The sequence below is a fragment of the Pan paniscus genome, chromosome 8 (assembly GCF_029289425.2).
Source record: "Pan paniscus chromosome 8, NHGRI_mPanPan1-v2.0_pri, whole genome shotgun sequence".
NCBI lineage: Eukaryota > Metazoa > Chordata > Mammalia > Primates > Hominidae > Pan > Pan paniscus.
In genome coordinates, this window is record NC_073257.2 from 107,950,865 (window position 1) to 107,965,394 (window position 14,530).

The following is a 14,530-nucleotide window of genomic DNA, read 5'->3' on the forward strand; positions in this document are numbered from 1 at the left end:
AAGGTATTCTATGTTTAGGCCCTAGGTTTGTGGAGAAATATTTGGTGTGACTAGCATTGTGTTTACTGGGGAAGAGTGAAAATGACAGTGAATGGAAATCATGCCAACTATCCACTCCCTCAAAAAACCCCTACAAAGCAGCTGTCACCTTACACCCTTTTGTCTCCTTTCTTGTCATTATTTTGCTGTGTATAGTTAGTGTCATAGGCTGTTTGGGAAAGTGTTTTTAGGAGCCTTAATGACAAATGGGAACAATTCTAGCTTTGTGAGAAACATTAAGAAAGTGAAGTCCATCAGTGTTTTCCAGGTGTTTCCCAGGGAGTCTTTAAGACCATGTTCAGGCCACTTTTTGGGAAAACCTGCTCTGGTTTTGCCTTTTTTCCCCAACTCCCTAATCCCTGAGCTAAGTTAGATTTTATTCCTAGGTGTTGCCATAATAACCTGTGATGACTATATTGTGTGATAATCTCTGTATTTGATTCACCTGCTAGAGATAGGCTTGAGACTGTTTTTCCAGCTTTTATGCCTGGGTTAGTATAGTGTCTGCTACATGGGAGATGCTCAATAAATGTCACATGGTGGCAGCAAAGGTAAAGTTGCAACTCACTCACACCATTGTAAAGATCCAAAGAAACAGTTAAGGAGAAAAGAAAAATCCTAGGAACTACATGAGAAATCGGCATCTTCCCTTTATGTGGAAAAAAAAAATTTTTTTGGCCAGGCATGGTGGCTCACACCTGTAATCTCAACACTTTTGGGAGGCTGAAAGCAGGTGGATCACTTGAGTCCATGAGCTGGAGACCAGCCTGGGCAACATAGCGAGACCCTGTTGTACAGAAACTAACTGGGCGTGGCAGTGAGCACCTGTAGTCCCAGCTACTCCAGAGGTTGAGGTGGTTGGATTGCTTGAGCCTGGGGGGTGGAGGGTGTAGTGAGCCAAGATGGCACCACTGTACTCCAGCCTGGGCTACTGGAGACCCTGTCTCAAAAAACAACAATTGATGTATTCTTTGGCTACATTACTAAATTACATTGACTATTTTATCCATTTATCTTAGGTAATATTAAGTTAGGTGAATATATAACTTCCCTTTTTTGTTTATTGTAAAATGTATCAACATAAAACTTTTTTTCCCCAACTTTTAAGTTCAGGGGTACGTGTGCAGGATGTGCAGGTTTGTTACATAGGTAAACATTTGCCATGGTGGCTTACTGCACAGATCATCCCATCACCTAGGTATTAATCCCAGCATCCACTAGCTATTCTTCCTGATCCTCTTCCTCCTCCCACCCCCACCCTCCGACAGGCCCCAGTGTGTGTTGCTCCCCCCAACATGTGTCCATGTGTTCTCATCATTTAGCTCCCACTTATAAGTGAGAACATGTGGTATTTGGTTTTCTTTTCCTGCATTAGTTTGCTAAGGATAATGGCCTCCAGCTCCATCCATCTCTCTGCAAAGGACGTGATCTTGTTCCTTTTCATGGCTGCACAGTATTCCATGGTCTGTATGTACCACATTTTCTTTATCCAGTCTATCATTGATGGGCATTTAGGTTGATTCCATGTCTTTGCTCTTGTGAATAGTGCTTCAGTGAACATACACATGCATGTGTCTTTATAGTAGAATGATTTATATTCCTTTGGTTATATACCCAGTAATGAGATTGCTAGGTAAAAGGGTATTTCTGCCTCTAGGTCTTTGAGGAATCACCACACTGTCTTCCACAATGGTTGAACTAATTTACACTCCCACCAACAGTGTAAAAGCGTTCCTTTTTCTCCACAACCTTGCCAGCAGCTGTCATAACATAAAACTTACCATTCTAACCATTTTTAACTGTACAGTTCAGTGACATTAGGTACATTTGCATTGTTGTCACCACTATCTATCTTTAGAACTTTTTCATCTTCCCAAACTGAAACTCCATACCCATTGAACGATTACTCCCCAATTTCCCACCCTCTAGCTTCTGATAACCACTATTCTACTTTGTCCCTGTAAATAGGACTATTCTAGGTAACTCATTAAGTGGAATCATACAATAAATGTTCTTTCATGACTTTTTTCATTTAGCATACTGTCTCCAAGGTTCAACCATGTAGTATATTATAAGAATTTTCTAAGGCTGAATAATACTCCATGTATATACCACATTTTGTTTATCCATTCATCTGCTGGTGGGCATTTGCACTGTTTCCACCTTTTGGTTATTGTGAGTAATCCTGTTTTGAACATGTGTGTACAAATCTCTCTTCAAGTCCCTGCTTTCAGTTCTTTTGAGTATGTACCTGGATCATGTGGTAACTCTGTTTAATTTATTGACGATTGCCATACTGTTATCTGTAACAGCTACATCATTTTACATTCCCACGAGGAATGCACAAGGATTCCAGTTTCTCCACATTCAAGCTAACACTTATGATTTTCTGGTTTTGTTTTGTTTTGTTTTGTTTTTTGATAATAGCAATCCAACTAGGTGTGAAGTGCTGTTAGTGGTTTTGATTTGCATTTCCTAATAATTAATGATGCTGAAGAAACATCTTTTTCATGTTTTATGATATTTGTTGGGCATTTGTGTGTATCTTCTTTGGAGAAATGTCTATTCAAATCCTTTGCCCATTTTTATAATTAGGTTTTTTGGTTGTTATCCAGTTGTATGTTATTTATATAATCTAGCTATTTACCCCTTTCCAGATATGATTATAAATATTTTCATCCATTCTGCAGGTTGCCCTTTTACTCTGTTGATAGCATCTTTTGTTAAACAAAAGTTTTTAATTTTGTTAAAGTCCCATTTCTCTTTTTCTTTTTTTTTTTTTTTGCAGGGTAGGGGAAGTTCTGCTTTTGGTATCGTATCCCTGTTACTTCTTCTATTGTGATACCTGTTGGGTTTAGTATCAGTATTATGCTGATCTTATAAAATGAATTTGGAAGCTTTCCATCTTTCTCTATGCTCTGGAAATATTTTAATAGTATAGAATTTTTCCAGTTTTTAAAAAACAAGTTGATATAATATAGTCCTGAGATTGAAGTGATTTTAGGTGTATGAGAGGATGATGGGAAAGGGCAGATCATAAAACTGTTAAAAGGGAAACAAAATTAGAAGATACTAGAGGAAAGGTACTGGTTTCTACACTATTGCAAGTATAATACTGTATGCAGCATATCCACTTATCTATTACCTTCTAAGCAAAAGTTCTGAGCATCTTGGAGAGGTGTAGGGGCATGTTTGTGGTATGTGGTTGGTTTGTCAGGGATGTTTTTCTGAAAACACCTGGTAGGGAAAACAGGATTCTCTTATTTAAAATCTTTGTAGGATGTATCCATTCTAGAAAGCAAGAAACAAGAACATCTATAATTGTTCACATCAGAAGTGGTTAAGAGTAAGGAGAAAAATTTGGTTTTAAATGTCATTCATTATCCCTCCACTTAACTTTTTCATTTTTGTATTCCAGTCAAGAAAAATATGTTTTAGGCACTTGTAATACTAATATATTGGGAAAACAATGTTAAGTCATTGCCTTGTGGGGATACGCCTACAGATAGGTCAGACTAAATGTTGTTCCTTTTGACTTAGGAGCTGAAGTTGCCCTCCTATAAAGGCCAGTCCCCTCAGTTAAGTCTCAGACGGTATTTTGCTGACTTGATTGCCATTGTGAGCAATCGCTTCACACTCTGCCCTTCTGCCCGCCATCTTGCTGTCTATTTACTGGACCTGTTTATGGACCGCTATGACATCTCTATCCAGCAGCTGCATTTAGTTGCGCTTTCCTGCCTGCTTCTAGCAAGTAAGTATGAATCTGATTTACATGACTGGAAATTTCTGATGTTTATATAATAAAATAAATTTATGTAGAACTCAGTGAAATATCATCAAGTCCCATTCATTCCAGTTCACTAGTATCAAGAAGCTTATGTTAAAAGTGCTTCTCAGTGTAATAATTCTTAACCAGACATTGAAAAATGGCTTTGGAGCCTGTTAAAAACATGTGCCTAAGCCGTATATTCTCGGCCACTCCAGATCTACTAAGACAAAATCTACATAATGGGTACTGGGTATTTTTTAACTTTTTGAAAAAGTTCCAAAGGTGATTTTGATTTACCTTTCCAATTGAGAACCATTGTCTTAAAGCAGTGGTTCTAAACCAGGAGCAGTTTTGTCCCACAGGGAACACTTGGCAACGTGTACAGACGTTCTGGTTGTCACATCTGGTGATAAAGTGGGAGATGCTTTTTTAGCATCTAGTACATAGAGGCCTGGGATGCTGCTAAACATCCGGTAGTGTACAGGACAGTTTCCCATAACAAAATTCTCTGTCCCAAAACATCAATGGAGCTAAAGTTGAGAAACTGTCTTAAAAGTACCATATTCTTATATTAGAATACTTTCTACTGACTAAATAATGAGTTGGCTTAATGAACTAAAAGTTAATGTGCAACTACTATAAATGTGAAAACTTTTGCTTATGCATTAGACCAACTGTGTAGTAGGCTCCAAGATACAATCTGATACAACCATATTTGTTACTTAGTACAGAATATACTGGTGGATCTTTTGGCCCCTCTTTCTCTTTACATCTTCCTATACCTCATTTCATTGCTTGTTGGTACTCTCACTGAAGATAGGGCACGTAAAGGAATTGAAATTGTGGTTTTTTTCTTTTAATAATGTGGAAGATTGTATTTGATATGGAAGTTGAATCAGTAATATAGTTTCTATATTCATGTTATTACAATGAAATTTATAGTATGTAGATGTATTGATAACCTTCACTTTTAACTCTCACTTGAGGGATAAAGATTGTATTTGATATTGAAGTTAAATCAGTAATGTAGTTTCTGTATTATCCATGTCATTATAATAGAATCTTAAAGTAGTATGTAGATATACTGATAACCTTCACCTCTAACTCTCCCTTGAGGTTTTGGGGTCAAATATGGCTGGGATGAAATAAGGAACATTCCCCCTATATCCATGCCACCAGAGTTCTTTAGCACTTCTGTGCTTGGCTGCTTATAAATCTAAAACCAAATGTAGTCCTATGTAGTATCATTTCTGGTACTAATCTCTTCTCAGATTTTATTTTCTGACCTTTATTCTTCCTTTGATCTGATGACCTCAACTACTTATTTTGTCCCCGGAATGTCCCTTTGTAAGTTATTTCAGATCCATTGTAGAACCAGGCTGAATGTAAATAAAACACAGCTGCAGCATGACTTCCCACTGCCTATATGTTAAGGTGGAAACTGCTTAATGTAGTGTTTAGAATCTTTCATCTGGACCCAGCCACCTTTCCAGTCTCATCCCCATGTACGTTGAGCAAAATTCTTAGAATACCATTTACTTCCTGAATATCTACATTTCCCCTTAATCTACTGTTCTCTAAAATTCAGACACTTCACTCATCCCTCATCCCCCTACCCAGGAGCCAGAGAGGTAATGCTTGTACATTTATAATTAACCTTTAATTTAGCCTCTAATTAAAGTTTCATGCTCATAAGTAATCATGTGTGTAATACTGTATGTGTTTAATCACTGGCTGTGAAGCCCTTTGGGGTTTAATAGTTTGTATAAGATTGGAAAAGCTCACACTTGACAGTTTAGATGTGTGAGTCCACAAATAAAATGGATTTTTGTTATTGTACAGAATGTTTATTATAGAATCAGTTTACAGTAGAGTGTCACTGGAAATCAGACATGCAAGTTAGATTATTTTAAAAACTTGGTATCATTAATGGAAAGTAACTGTGTGGCCATCACTGTCATTTTAACACTAGCACCTGCTCTATGCCTGTGATTTTTAAAGTGTAGCGTGGGCCAAGTGGGAAGGTCATCTTTGTGTACCATCTTAGGTTGGTTGGAATGGAGTTTTCAATTGTTCTTATTTTTAAATTGTGTATTTCTGTTAGTTTAAGGTCATGAACAATTTATTTTATTGAACTATTTGGATTAATATCAGTGGTAAGATGTAGTTATTTGTGACTCTTTCCAGTAATTAGGCATTAGGATCTGTATTTGCTGGGGTTCAAATATGAATTATCACCTATTACTGAAAGAACTGGATACCTCCCTCCTTTTTCTGCTGATGCCTCCTGATTTCCCTTTCCTTGAGGGAAGAATTGCTTTTACATTCTTCCTTTTGCACTGGAGAGTAGGAAAGTATGTGAGGTATTCTTCAGGATTTCTGCTCCTCCCAAGTAGCAAGTTGTTCAAAAGAGTTTGAGCTATCAGCTCTACACCAGGGTCAGGAATTGAAGAGGTTAGCCCTTAGTAGGCAGCAGTCTCTCTACCCTTGCCCCCCAACCCTAGTCTGTAACTTTACAGCAGAAGAGCTTAGGATTCTTATAAACTGATAAACTATTTTCAGTGTCTGATTCCTGTTTTAAATTTGTGGAGTTCATTGTAATGGGAAGCTGTAGGTGGTTTGGCCAAAGGTGGAGCATACCTTGTAAGTTCTAGAAGCAAATGCTTATGTCTACACTATTAGAAGAAGAAAGGGCCTACAGATTATCTCTGATTGGAGAGCTATGTGTAGCTCTGATTGGAGAACTATGTGTAGTGTTTTGGAGCAATGACCATAGTGATGGATTCCCTGGGTTGGAATCTCATCAGCAATATGAATTTCAACAACCCCTGAATCTCAGGTTATTTCTTTATAAGATGGAAATAAAGATACCTTACAAAGTTGTTCTGGGATCCAGTGGGGGTAATATGTTTAAAAGCATGTAGGAAATTGAAACATTAAAAGATTAGCATGGTAATTATTAATTCCTCCATAAGTTGCTCTGTTACCTTTAGCCTGCCTCCTTTACCCTAAAGGTTTTGACCTATTTCAAACTGGACCCTAATTTGTCCAGGGAAGTTCTCCTATTCCAACTCTTTCACATGTATGCCCTGGCTTCCCTTGGCTTCTGTGACCAACATTACATTTATGGAGCATGTGGAAGTAATCTTGGAGATAAGATTTCTCATAATTTGCTCAAGATCTTACATAACTAAGAAATGATCTTGGAGTCAAGACAAAGTGAAAAGTGAGACAGAGGCTTTTAGTAGTAACAATTTGTAACAAGTGCTTGTTTCCCCTTGCCAACCAACACTGGGTTAGCAAAGCTTTTTACTGATCTGTGAAAATTTATATCTCACAGTTGGTTTAATTTACATCTCAATTTTTAATGAGCTCAGAATTTTTTTTATGAATTACCTTTTTCTTTTCTTTGCCCATTTTTATATTAGATTCATTTTATAAATTTGTGATAATTCTTAGTGTATGTTAGGGATGACTTTTTTCCCCCTACTTGGTAATAAAAAAATAGAATGTGGGTTGGTAGAGCACTCGGTGACATCTGATCCGTGCCCTATTCAGTATATAAATCTTCTCTACCACATACCTACTGTTCACTGCTGGCTTTGAAAATGTGTTGGTTTCCATGGCTGATATGAACATATCCTACAAAGGAAAGACAACCCAGTGTTTTTGTTTCTGTGGCCTCTAATCCTTTATTTTCTGGGAAGCAGATATGAATTTCCTGTGCCCTTATTTCCTATTTGGGGCCTTTATCAATATAATCACATGACTTCTGTTATTTCCTTTCAATTGAAGAAACTGATCTTTGTGAACTGTGTGTGATAATGTGGATAAGTAAACTTAAAATGAACATATGCATAGCAGTGAGCACAACAAAAACTATAGATAGGAATGCAGGTACTCAATTGACGTTATCACACTTTTTGAAATCTTTTAATATCCATGTATCTGAATATTTATTACTATACATAATGGAAAAGTTCCAAAAAATTTGAACCCTGAATTAAAACCCCAAGTATGGTTATTTATTCAGAATCAGATTATTCTTAACTTTGCAAGATCAATATGGAAAGTCTTTCACACTTGTAGTAGCCAAATATTTTATAAATATAAACATCCCATAGATGCTTAATAATACAGAAATCTGTCAGTTCTGGTCTAGAAGTGCAAATTTGGGAATTCAAACATAAATTTTCCTTTTGGCTTCCATTTTTGGTTTGATTTAACTTATCTGACCTTAAATGGATTGGCCAACCTCACTACCTTGGTTTTTGAGCAGTGAAATTGGTCATATGCAATTTTTTTTCCCAATGTTGAAGATTTCAAGGAGATAATATGAAACATTCTTGCTCCTTGAATTATGATGTATTAATTTCTTCAAAGGAACTTTAAGCATAATATAAATAAACTCATTAATTTCTACAGTATTCCTTTGAAGTATTCTGCCAGTATTGCTGTTGCTTCACAAATGGCAGGGTGCTTGAAAGCTGTAATGATTCATCCAGAGACACTGAACTAAATTCCTAGGTCATTCTCCTTCTGAAGAATTTCACTTCATACTAGGAACACTGGTTTCCTCTTCTTTTTTCAGGCAATAAGCTGGATAACTATGTCATACAGACCACTTTAGTGCTTTCAACTTTAAGTATTTGCTATTGGCAAAACTTGTTAAATTGATCTTTATGTGATTTTAATTAGGAAGGGCTATCTAGATTCAAGTCTGAATTACTTAAGTTTGGGATCAACTTCTACCTGCAGCAATATTTAGAGTGGTTTAGATCTAAGGAAGTTCACCTCTCTGCCATCACTCCTGCTTCCTTGGGCTTAGATTCTTCACAACACATGAGCTTAGAATCTCCTGGCATAGGCATAATATGATGGTTTTAAACCTTAAATCTAAAATAGAACACAGTAATAGGAGCTTTAGTTATAATTTCCTTTCTTCTGTGGACCACCATGGAACAAAGACCCAAAGAGGCCTGATGACAACTCTGGTTCTGTTGCTGCATCTGGAAACTCATAGTAGTACTTAATAGTTTGTAAATGTTCTCCAGCCATTAGTTCTAGAAATACTTTCTAAAATGAAGCCTTTATATATAGAGACAGTAAAATGCATGTTTGGAAAGTAAAGTGTAAGATGGTACATAATCTATAGAAACATTCTGGGGCTGGAAAGAGAATCTTATTCTTCAGCTGTGCATAGCTGCAACCTTATAGATGGGTATTTCCAGAAAAGAAATTAATCCCTTTGAATAATGTTCAGCCATCATATTGTCTTTACTCCTATTCTGCTTTCAGTAAGGGAATTTAAAAGCAGATATAAACTATCTCCCCCATGCCCCTTTTTTCTTTAACAGACTAGATTTTTGTTTTGAATTCAGAAGAAGTGGGGGATGGGGCTTTTTGTGGAATGATAGTGCTTGTGTTAAATGTTCACCCAGTTTTTCCCTCCAGTCTCTCTCTGGAATTGAGATTATGTTGATGCCAAGATGAAACAATTGGAGCTTAACTATTTTTTATTTCAGATAAAGCTATGACATTCAATTGTTAAAACTATCTTCTCCTCTTGGCGGGGCGCAGTGGCTCACGCCTGTAATCCCAGCACTTTGGGAGGCCGAGGCAGGCAGATCACAAGGTCAAGAGATCAAGACCATCCTGGCTAACATGGTGAAACCCCGTCTCTACTAAAAATACAAAAAATTAGCCAGGCGTGGTGGCGGTCGCCTGTAGTCCCAGCTACTCGGGAGGCTGAGGCAGGAGAATGGCGTGAACCCGGGAGGTGGAGCTTGCAGTGAGCCGAGATCACGCCACTGCACTCCAGCCTGGGCGACAGAGCGAGACTCCGTCTCAAAAAAAAAAAAAAACTATCTTCTACTCTAAAATCAAATAATTTATTTTACCAGCTACCACCCACCTGCAAAAAAAATTTCCTGAAAATATTCAGCTGATGAGATTGAGTTATTTTTTTCACTGGCATATGACTATTTCCATTCTATACTAGAACACAGATCAAAATGTTTATGTATTTCAAGCATTTTTTTTTTAGGGGATTGGGGAAAGGTTGGGGATGGTGGCACTGGGAAAGAAAACACAGGGTTCTGGCACAATTGTATCTGTGTAAGGTAAGTACGTCTTTGGATCTAAATCCTGGCAATAAGACAGCAAATCCCATTTTACTGACTAGACTAGTAATGATCATTTGCCTAACATTTTCTCTCCCCTCCCATCCCCTTTTCTTATAAGGTAAATTTGAAGAAAAAGAAGACAGTGTGCCTAAGCTGGAGCAGCTCAACAGCCTGGGTTGTATGACTAATATGAATCTAGTATTAACAAAACAAAATTTGCTACATATGGAACTATTATTATTAGAAACCTTTCAGTGGAACCTCTGCCTTCCAACAGCCGCCCATTTCATTGAGTATTATCTCTCTGAAGCAGTACACGAAACAGATCTTCATGACGGCTGGCCAATGATTTGCTTGGAAAAGACTAAACTCTACATGGCCAAATATGCAGATTACTTCCTGGAAGTATCTTTGCAAGGTGGGTTGTTGTGAATACCAGTAAGTGACTTGTGCACTTGTGACTCGTGTATTCTGTTCCTTAAGTTCATTTTTGGTGTCTCCACAGATTATGCCTTTCTAAATTATGCACCTTCTTTAGTAGCTGCTGCATGTGTGGCTTCTTCGAGGATTATACTTCGTCTTTCTCCAACGTGGCCTACAAGACTACATCGTCTTACTGCCTACTCTTGGGATTTCTTAGTGCAGTGTATTGAACGACTGTTGATGTAAGCCTTTTTATTCTTGTGTTTGTACTTTCTCATTAACAGTTTTCTTCATGTATGAGGTGCCCTGAAAACAGCTTCTGAAAGGCACAGAGTTCCTAGGTTATTTGCTTTTGGCAGCAGTTACTTGCTGCCATGAGCAAGCCCATGTATGAGCAGAACTCTAGGGAAGGAGAGTCCCTTTTGGCCATTAACCAGTTAGAAGGTGTCATTGTTAGAATAATTCTGGGCACATGATAAGGAAAGGAGCTGCTTGTGTGTGTCTGTAAGTCTATAACCCTGAGATCAGTCCAGGCCAGCCTTGCCCCATTCCTAACATCATTGAATTTTGGGGGCCACCAGGATGTTACCAAATTGGCAGCCACACTTACGTGCTTATTATGGCCACATCTCCCAAACTGGAAATAATCCTCAAAGCTACCAGGAAGGTTCACATCAAGGGAAATGGCTTTAGAAGGACACAAGCAAGGTCTCACTGTTGTTGGAATTATGGTGCAGTGACTGCTACCTGGGTAGTGGTGGTGGAAGAAGCTGTTGAGGAGTTGGGGATGGGGCATGATTTTCTTGCAGATTCTTCTCAAGTAATATTTTTAATAGTTTCCTTTCTCTCCACGTTTCAGCGCTCATGATAATGATGTGAAAGAAGCAAACAAACAGAGAGGGCAAGCAGGACCTCAGCCAGCGCAACTAAGTGTATTCCAGACAGCCTCCCAGCCATCACGGCCAGTTCACTTTCAGCAACCTCAGTATCTCCATCAGACACATCAGACCTCACTGCAGTATCGCCATCCTACGTCAGAACAACCAAGCTGTCAGCAGATTGTATCGACCACACACACCTCATCTTACACACTACAGACATGTCCTGCTGGCTTCCAAACTAATGTTCAGGGCCTTGGGCACATGCAGACTGGTGTTGGGATGTCACTGGCAATACCAGTAGAAGTTAAGCCCTGTCTGAGTGTTTCTTATAACCGGAGTTATCAGATAAATGAACATTACCCTTGTATTACTCCATGTTTTGAAAGGTGATTATGTGTGAAGCTGATAACCGACCCAGACTGCTTTGTGACATGAAGCTATGGGTAAGCGTTTTGTAAACTTCTGTTCAAAAGGAAAGGGATCTAAATGACATCAGAACTCTTCAGGTACCAGCATCAGGAAGACTGAATATCCCTTTTAATGCACCATGAATCCTGGGAGGACTAAGCAAATTAACAGTATGTCAAATTCTGTTAAAACAAATCCCTGTATGACAAAAATGTTCAAGTCCTGGCTGATGGTCCAAATATTTCAAAAATATTCAGTACAACAGAAAATTTGGACAGACTTCAATTTGCCATTTTGAGATTTGACCTGTGGTAGCATCTGGGCCTAATGTTGGCTTCTAAGTCAAAGACTAAATGTTTATCTCATCTATGGACTTGCCAAACAGTCTTTTATGAAGGAAAGTTACAGTATTAATTTTTGAAAAGGTTTTTTTTATTCTGCAGTTTTTTATTTTTGTTCTACACATGAATTTTTGACTAAGTTTAAACTCATGAATTGTTATGCTACACCAATCTGTGCAGTAAAAAAAATTTTTTTAGATGATTCTATATAACTTCGTCTCACAAATAGCGTAGGTATCTGGGTTTATATACTAAAATTAAGGGTGGAGAAGATCTTATTTTTTAAATCATGGTCATAATTTTTCTTTTTTTCCCTAAGTGATCAACCTCAAATTTTTAGAATTAAAATACATTTAACTCAGGGAATTTGTACTACTTGGAAACACTTAACTGTAATGCAACATGCCTTGGGAATGTTATAGTGTGAACTACCTTTATAACATAGGTTAAAATACGCTTGCTAGGGTGTGTTTTCAAATGAGAACATAATATTATAGCTCAGAATGAAGTGGTAGTTCCTGTGATTCATAATACATATGTAGGTTTTGCATATCTCAGTGCAATCCGTGATTTATACTCAGAATCGACATTCTTAAAAAGTTATTTCAAGGGATGGCATAACTGTAAGAGGTCAGTGCTAGAATAAAGTCCTGTAGGTTTATTTTGGAAGGGACTGTGGCCAGGGTAGTTCTCAGGTTGTGCTAGAGCAGCACTTTGTTATGTGGAAGACAGGTTTTTTAAGCAACCTTTGAATCCAGCTCTAGTCAGTCTAAGCAGGCAAAGGTAACTGATGACTAAATTTCAGTAGCTACTTTCATTGGATTGACCCTACAACTGCCCTGGGACATTTCACTGTACCGGTATTAACTGCAAACAGCAATAATTGTCATTACAGCAAGGGCAGTTTGGGGGTAAAGCATTTTGGAGGAATAACCTTAAAAAGTTAAAAAGTCATTGTAATAACTGATAAACTGTATACATTGTGCTCCTTTCTGTGGGAGAAGAAAGATTTGGTGAAGGGAAGCTTTCTGGTTTAAAAATTAGTAAGGTGTGTCTTTTTGTTTTTTTTAAGATAGCACTTGAAGGGAAAACTGCATGGCAGATATGTGACTGCCACAATATGCATTGAAGACAAACTTACTATAAAGATGTTGTGGGTATGCAGCAGGAGTCTCAGTAATCAAGCCAATGGCCTTGTCAGGAAGGGAAGGGGCTCAATACAGTGATGGACTGATCCAGATGGCTCCCGGGGATGAATGTGGGCGGGTAGCTTCTGTCAGTATGAATGCTTAGAGAAATATCCTTTCCTTAAAAAGAAAATAACTTTTATATTTAGAGTACATAGGGCATGATGTGGATTTATTAGTCTGGTAGATAAAATGAAAAACCACTCAGGTAAGAACACTCACTGATGGCAGTTTTTAAGCATGAAAATTGTTTTCTGAAAGTATCATCACTTTTCCTTTTTAAAGAAGGCTGCTAATTGGATTTTGGTAGTTCTTACCTCAAGAAAACTTGAATTATTTGGGGGAAAGTAGGCTCAAAAGAGAATATATCTTTCACATTCACATTCAGAACCCCGCAACCTGGAGTCCAATTTTCAGTATTTTAACTACCTCAATAATGCTATGAATGTAAGATATTGGGATAGAGATCCCAACTTGAAACAACAGCCAGTGCCTGTGGTAACTTAATGTCTTGTCAAATACTTTTATTGATTGGTTTATATGCCATTCTTGTTATAGAAGAATATGCCTTTTAAAAAAGCTTATTAATAACACTTTCCCAATTTATATTTTAAAAAGCTAAAGAACACTGGATTAATAATCTTTTGGGAGGGTAGAATAAAATAATTGATTACTATTGCTGCATACCCGGGGTGGGATGGGGTGGTTGGAGAACCAGAACTATTTTTAAAACATTAGGTTTCAATATAAATACAACTCACAACTGCTAGCTTTGGGGGGTGGGGGAACATTGTGTGGGTTTTGTTTTGTTTAATTTATTGATTAGTCTTTAGGCTTTTTTTTTGAGAATACTGGACCATCATTAAATGTGTACTGTGAAGAGATTAATATGTATGAAGGGCTTTACCAAAGTCCACTAAATAAACACTACTCAAGTACAGACTGCAAACCAAAATGTATCTGTGTTACGACATTAATTGCAAATAGCAAGTATGGTGCTAAAGTCTACACCAATGGAATTAGATGAGTGCTATGCACTTAATTTTAAAATAAAACTAGTTTTCAGTAAAATGGCTTTGGTATTTTTGTTTTAAATACAAACTTGTATATTTGCAGCCCTAGTGAACCATCTCATCATGTAATTCAGACTTGGAATCATGATTATATTTACTAAAAGCCATCAAGATGTAGAATATAGCCATTAGTGGCATAAAACATCCGTTCATTACGTATTCCATACTGAGCATTAAAGCCCACAAAAGTATATTGGACACCACTGTTGCCTTTTTGAGCTTAAAATCAGTTGTTAGTATGTTAGCAACTACAGATTCTAATTTATTCAACAATCATGCAAGCA

General features: G+C 37.5%; 1 protein-coding gene across 6 annotated transcripts in view; it reads left to right on the forward strand.

Moving 5' to 3' along the window:
- CCNJ (cyclin J) overlaps positions 1 to 14,244 on the forward strand; it is a 28,851-nt gene extending 14,607 nt beyond the window's left edge. For 3 of the 6 annotated variants that reach the window (XM_034931201.3, XM_003825402.5, XM_055093215.2), the window contains 4 exons: positions 3,580 to 3,790; positions 10,052 to 10,351; positions 10,439 to 10,598; positions 11,216 to 14,244. In XM_034931201.3, coding sequence (XP_034787092.1) covers positions 3,580 to 3,790; positions 10,052 to 10,351; positions 10,439 to 10,598; positions 11,216 to 11,627 — 1,083 coding nt within the window. In that variant the 3' untranslated portion in view covers positions 11,628 to 14,244. The remainder of the gene's footprint in view (positions 1 to 3,579; positions 3,791 to 10,051; positions 10,352 to 10,438; positions 10,599 to 11,215) is intronic. The other 3 variants (XM_003825403.6, XM_055093216.2, XM_055093217.2) reach the window with 2 other exon arrangements.
- The last annotated feature ends 286 nt before the right edge of the window (positions 14,245 to 14,530 follow it).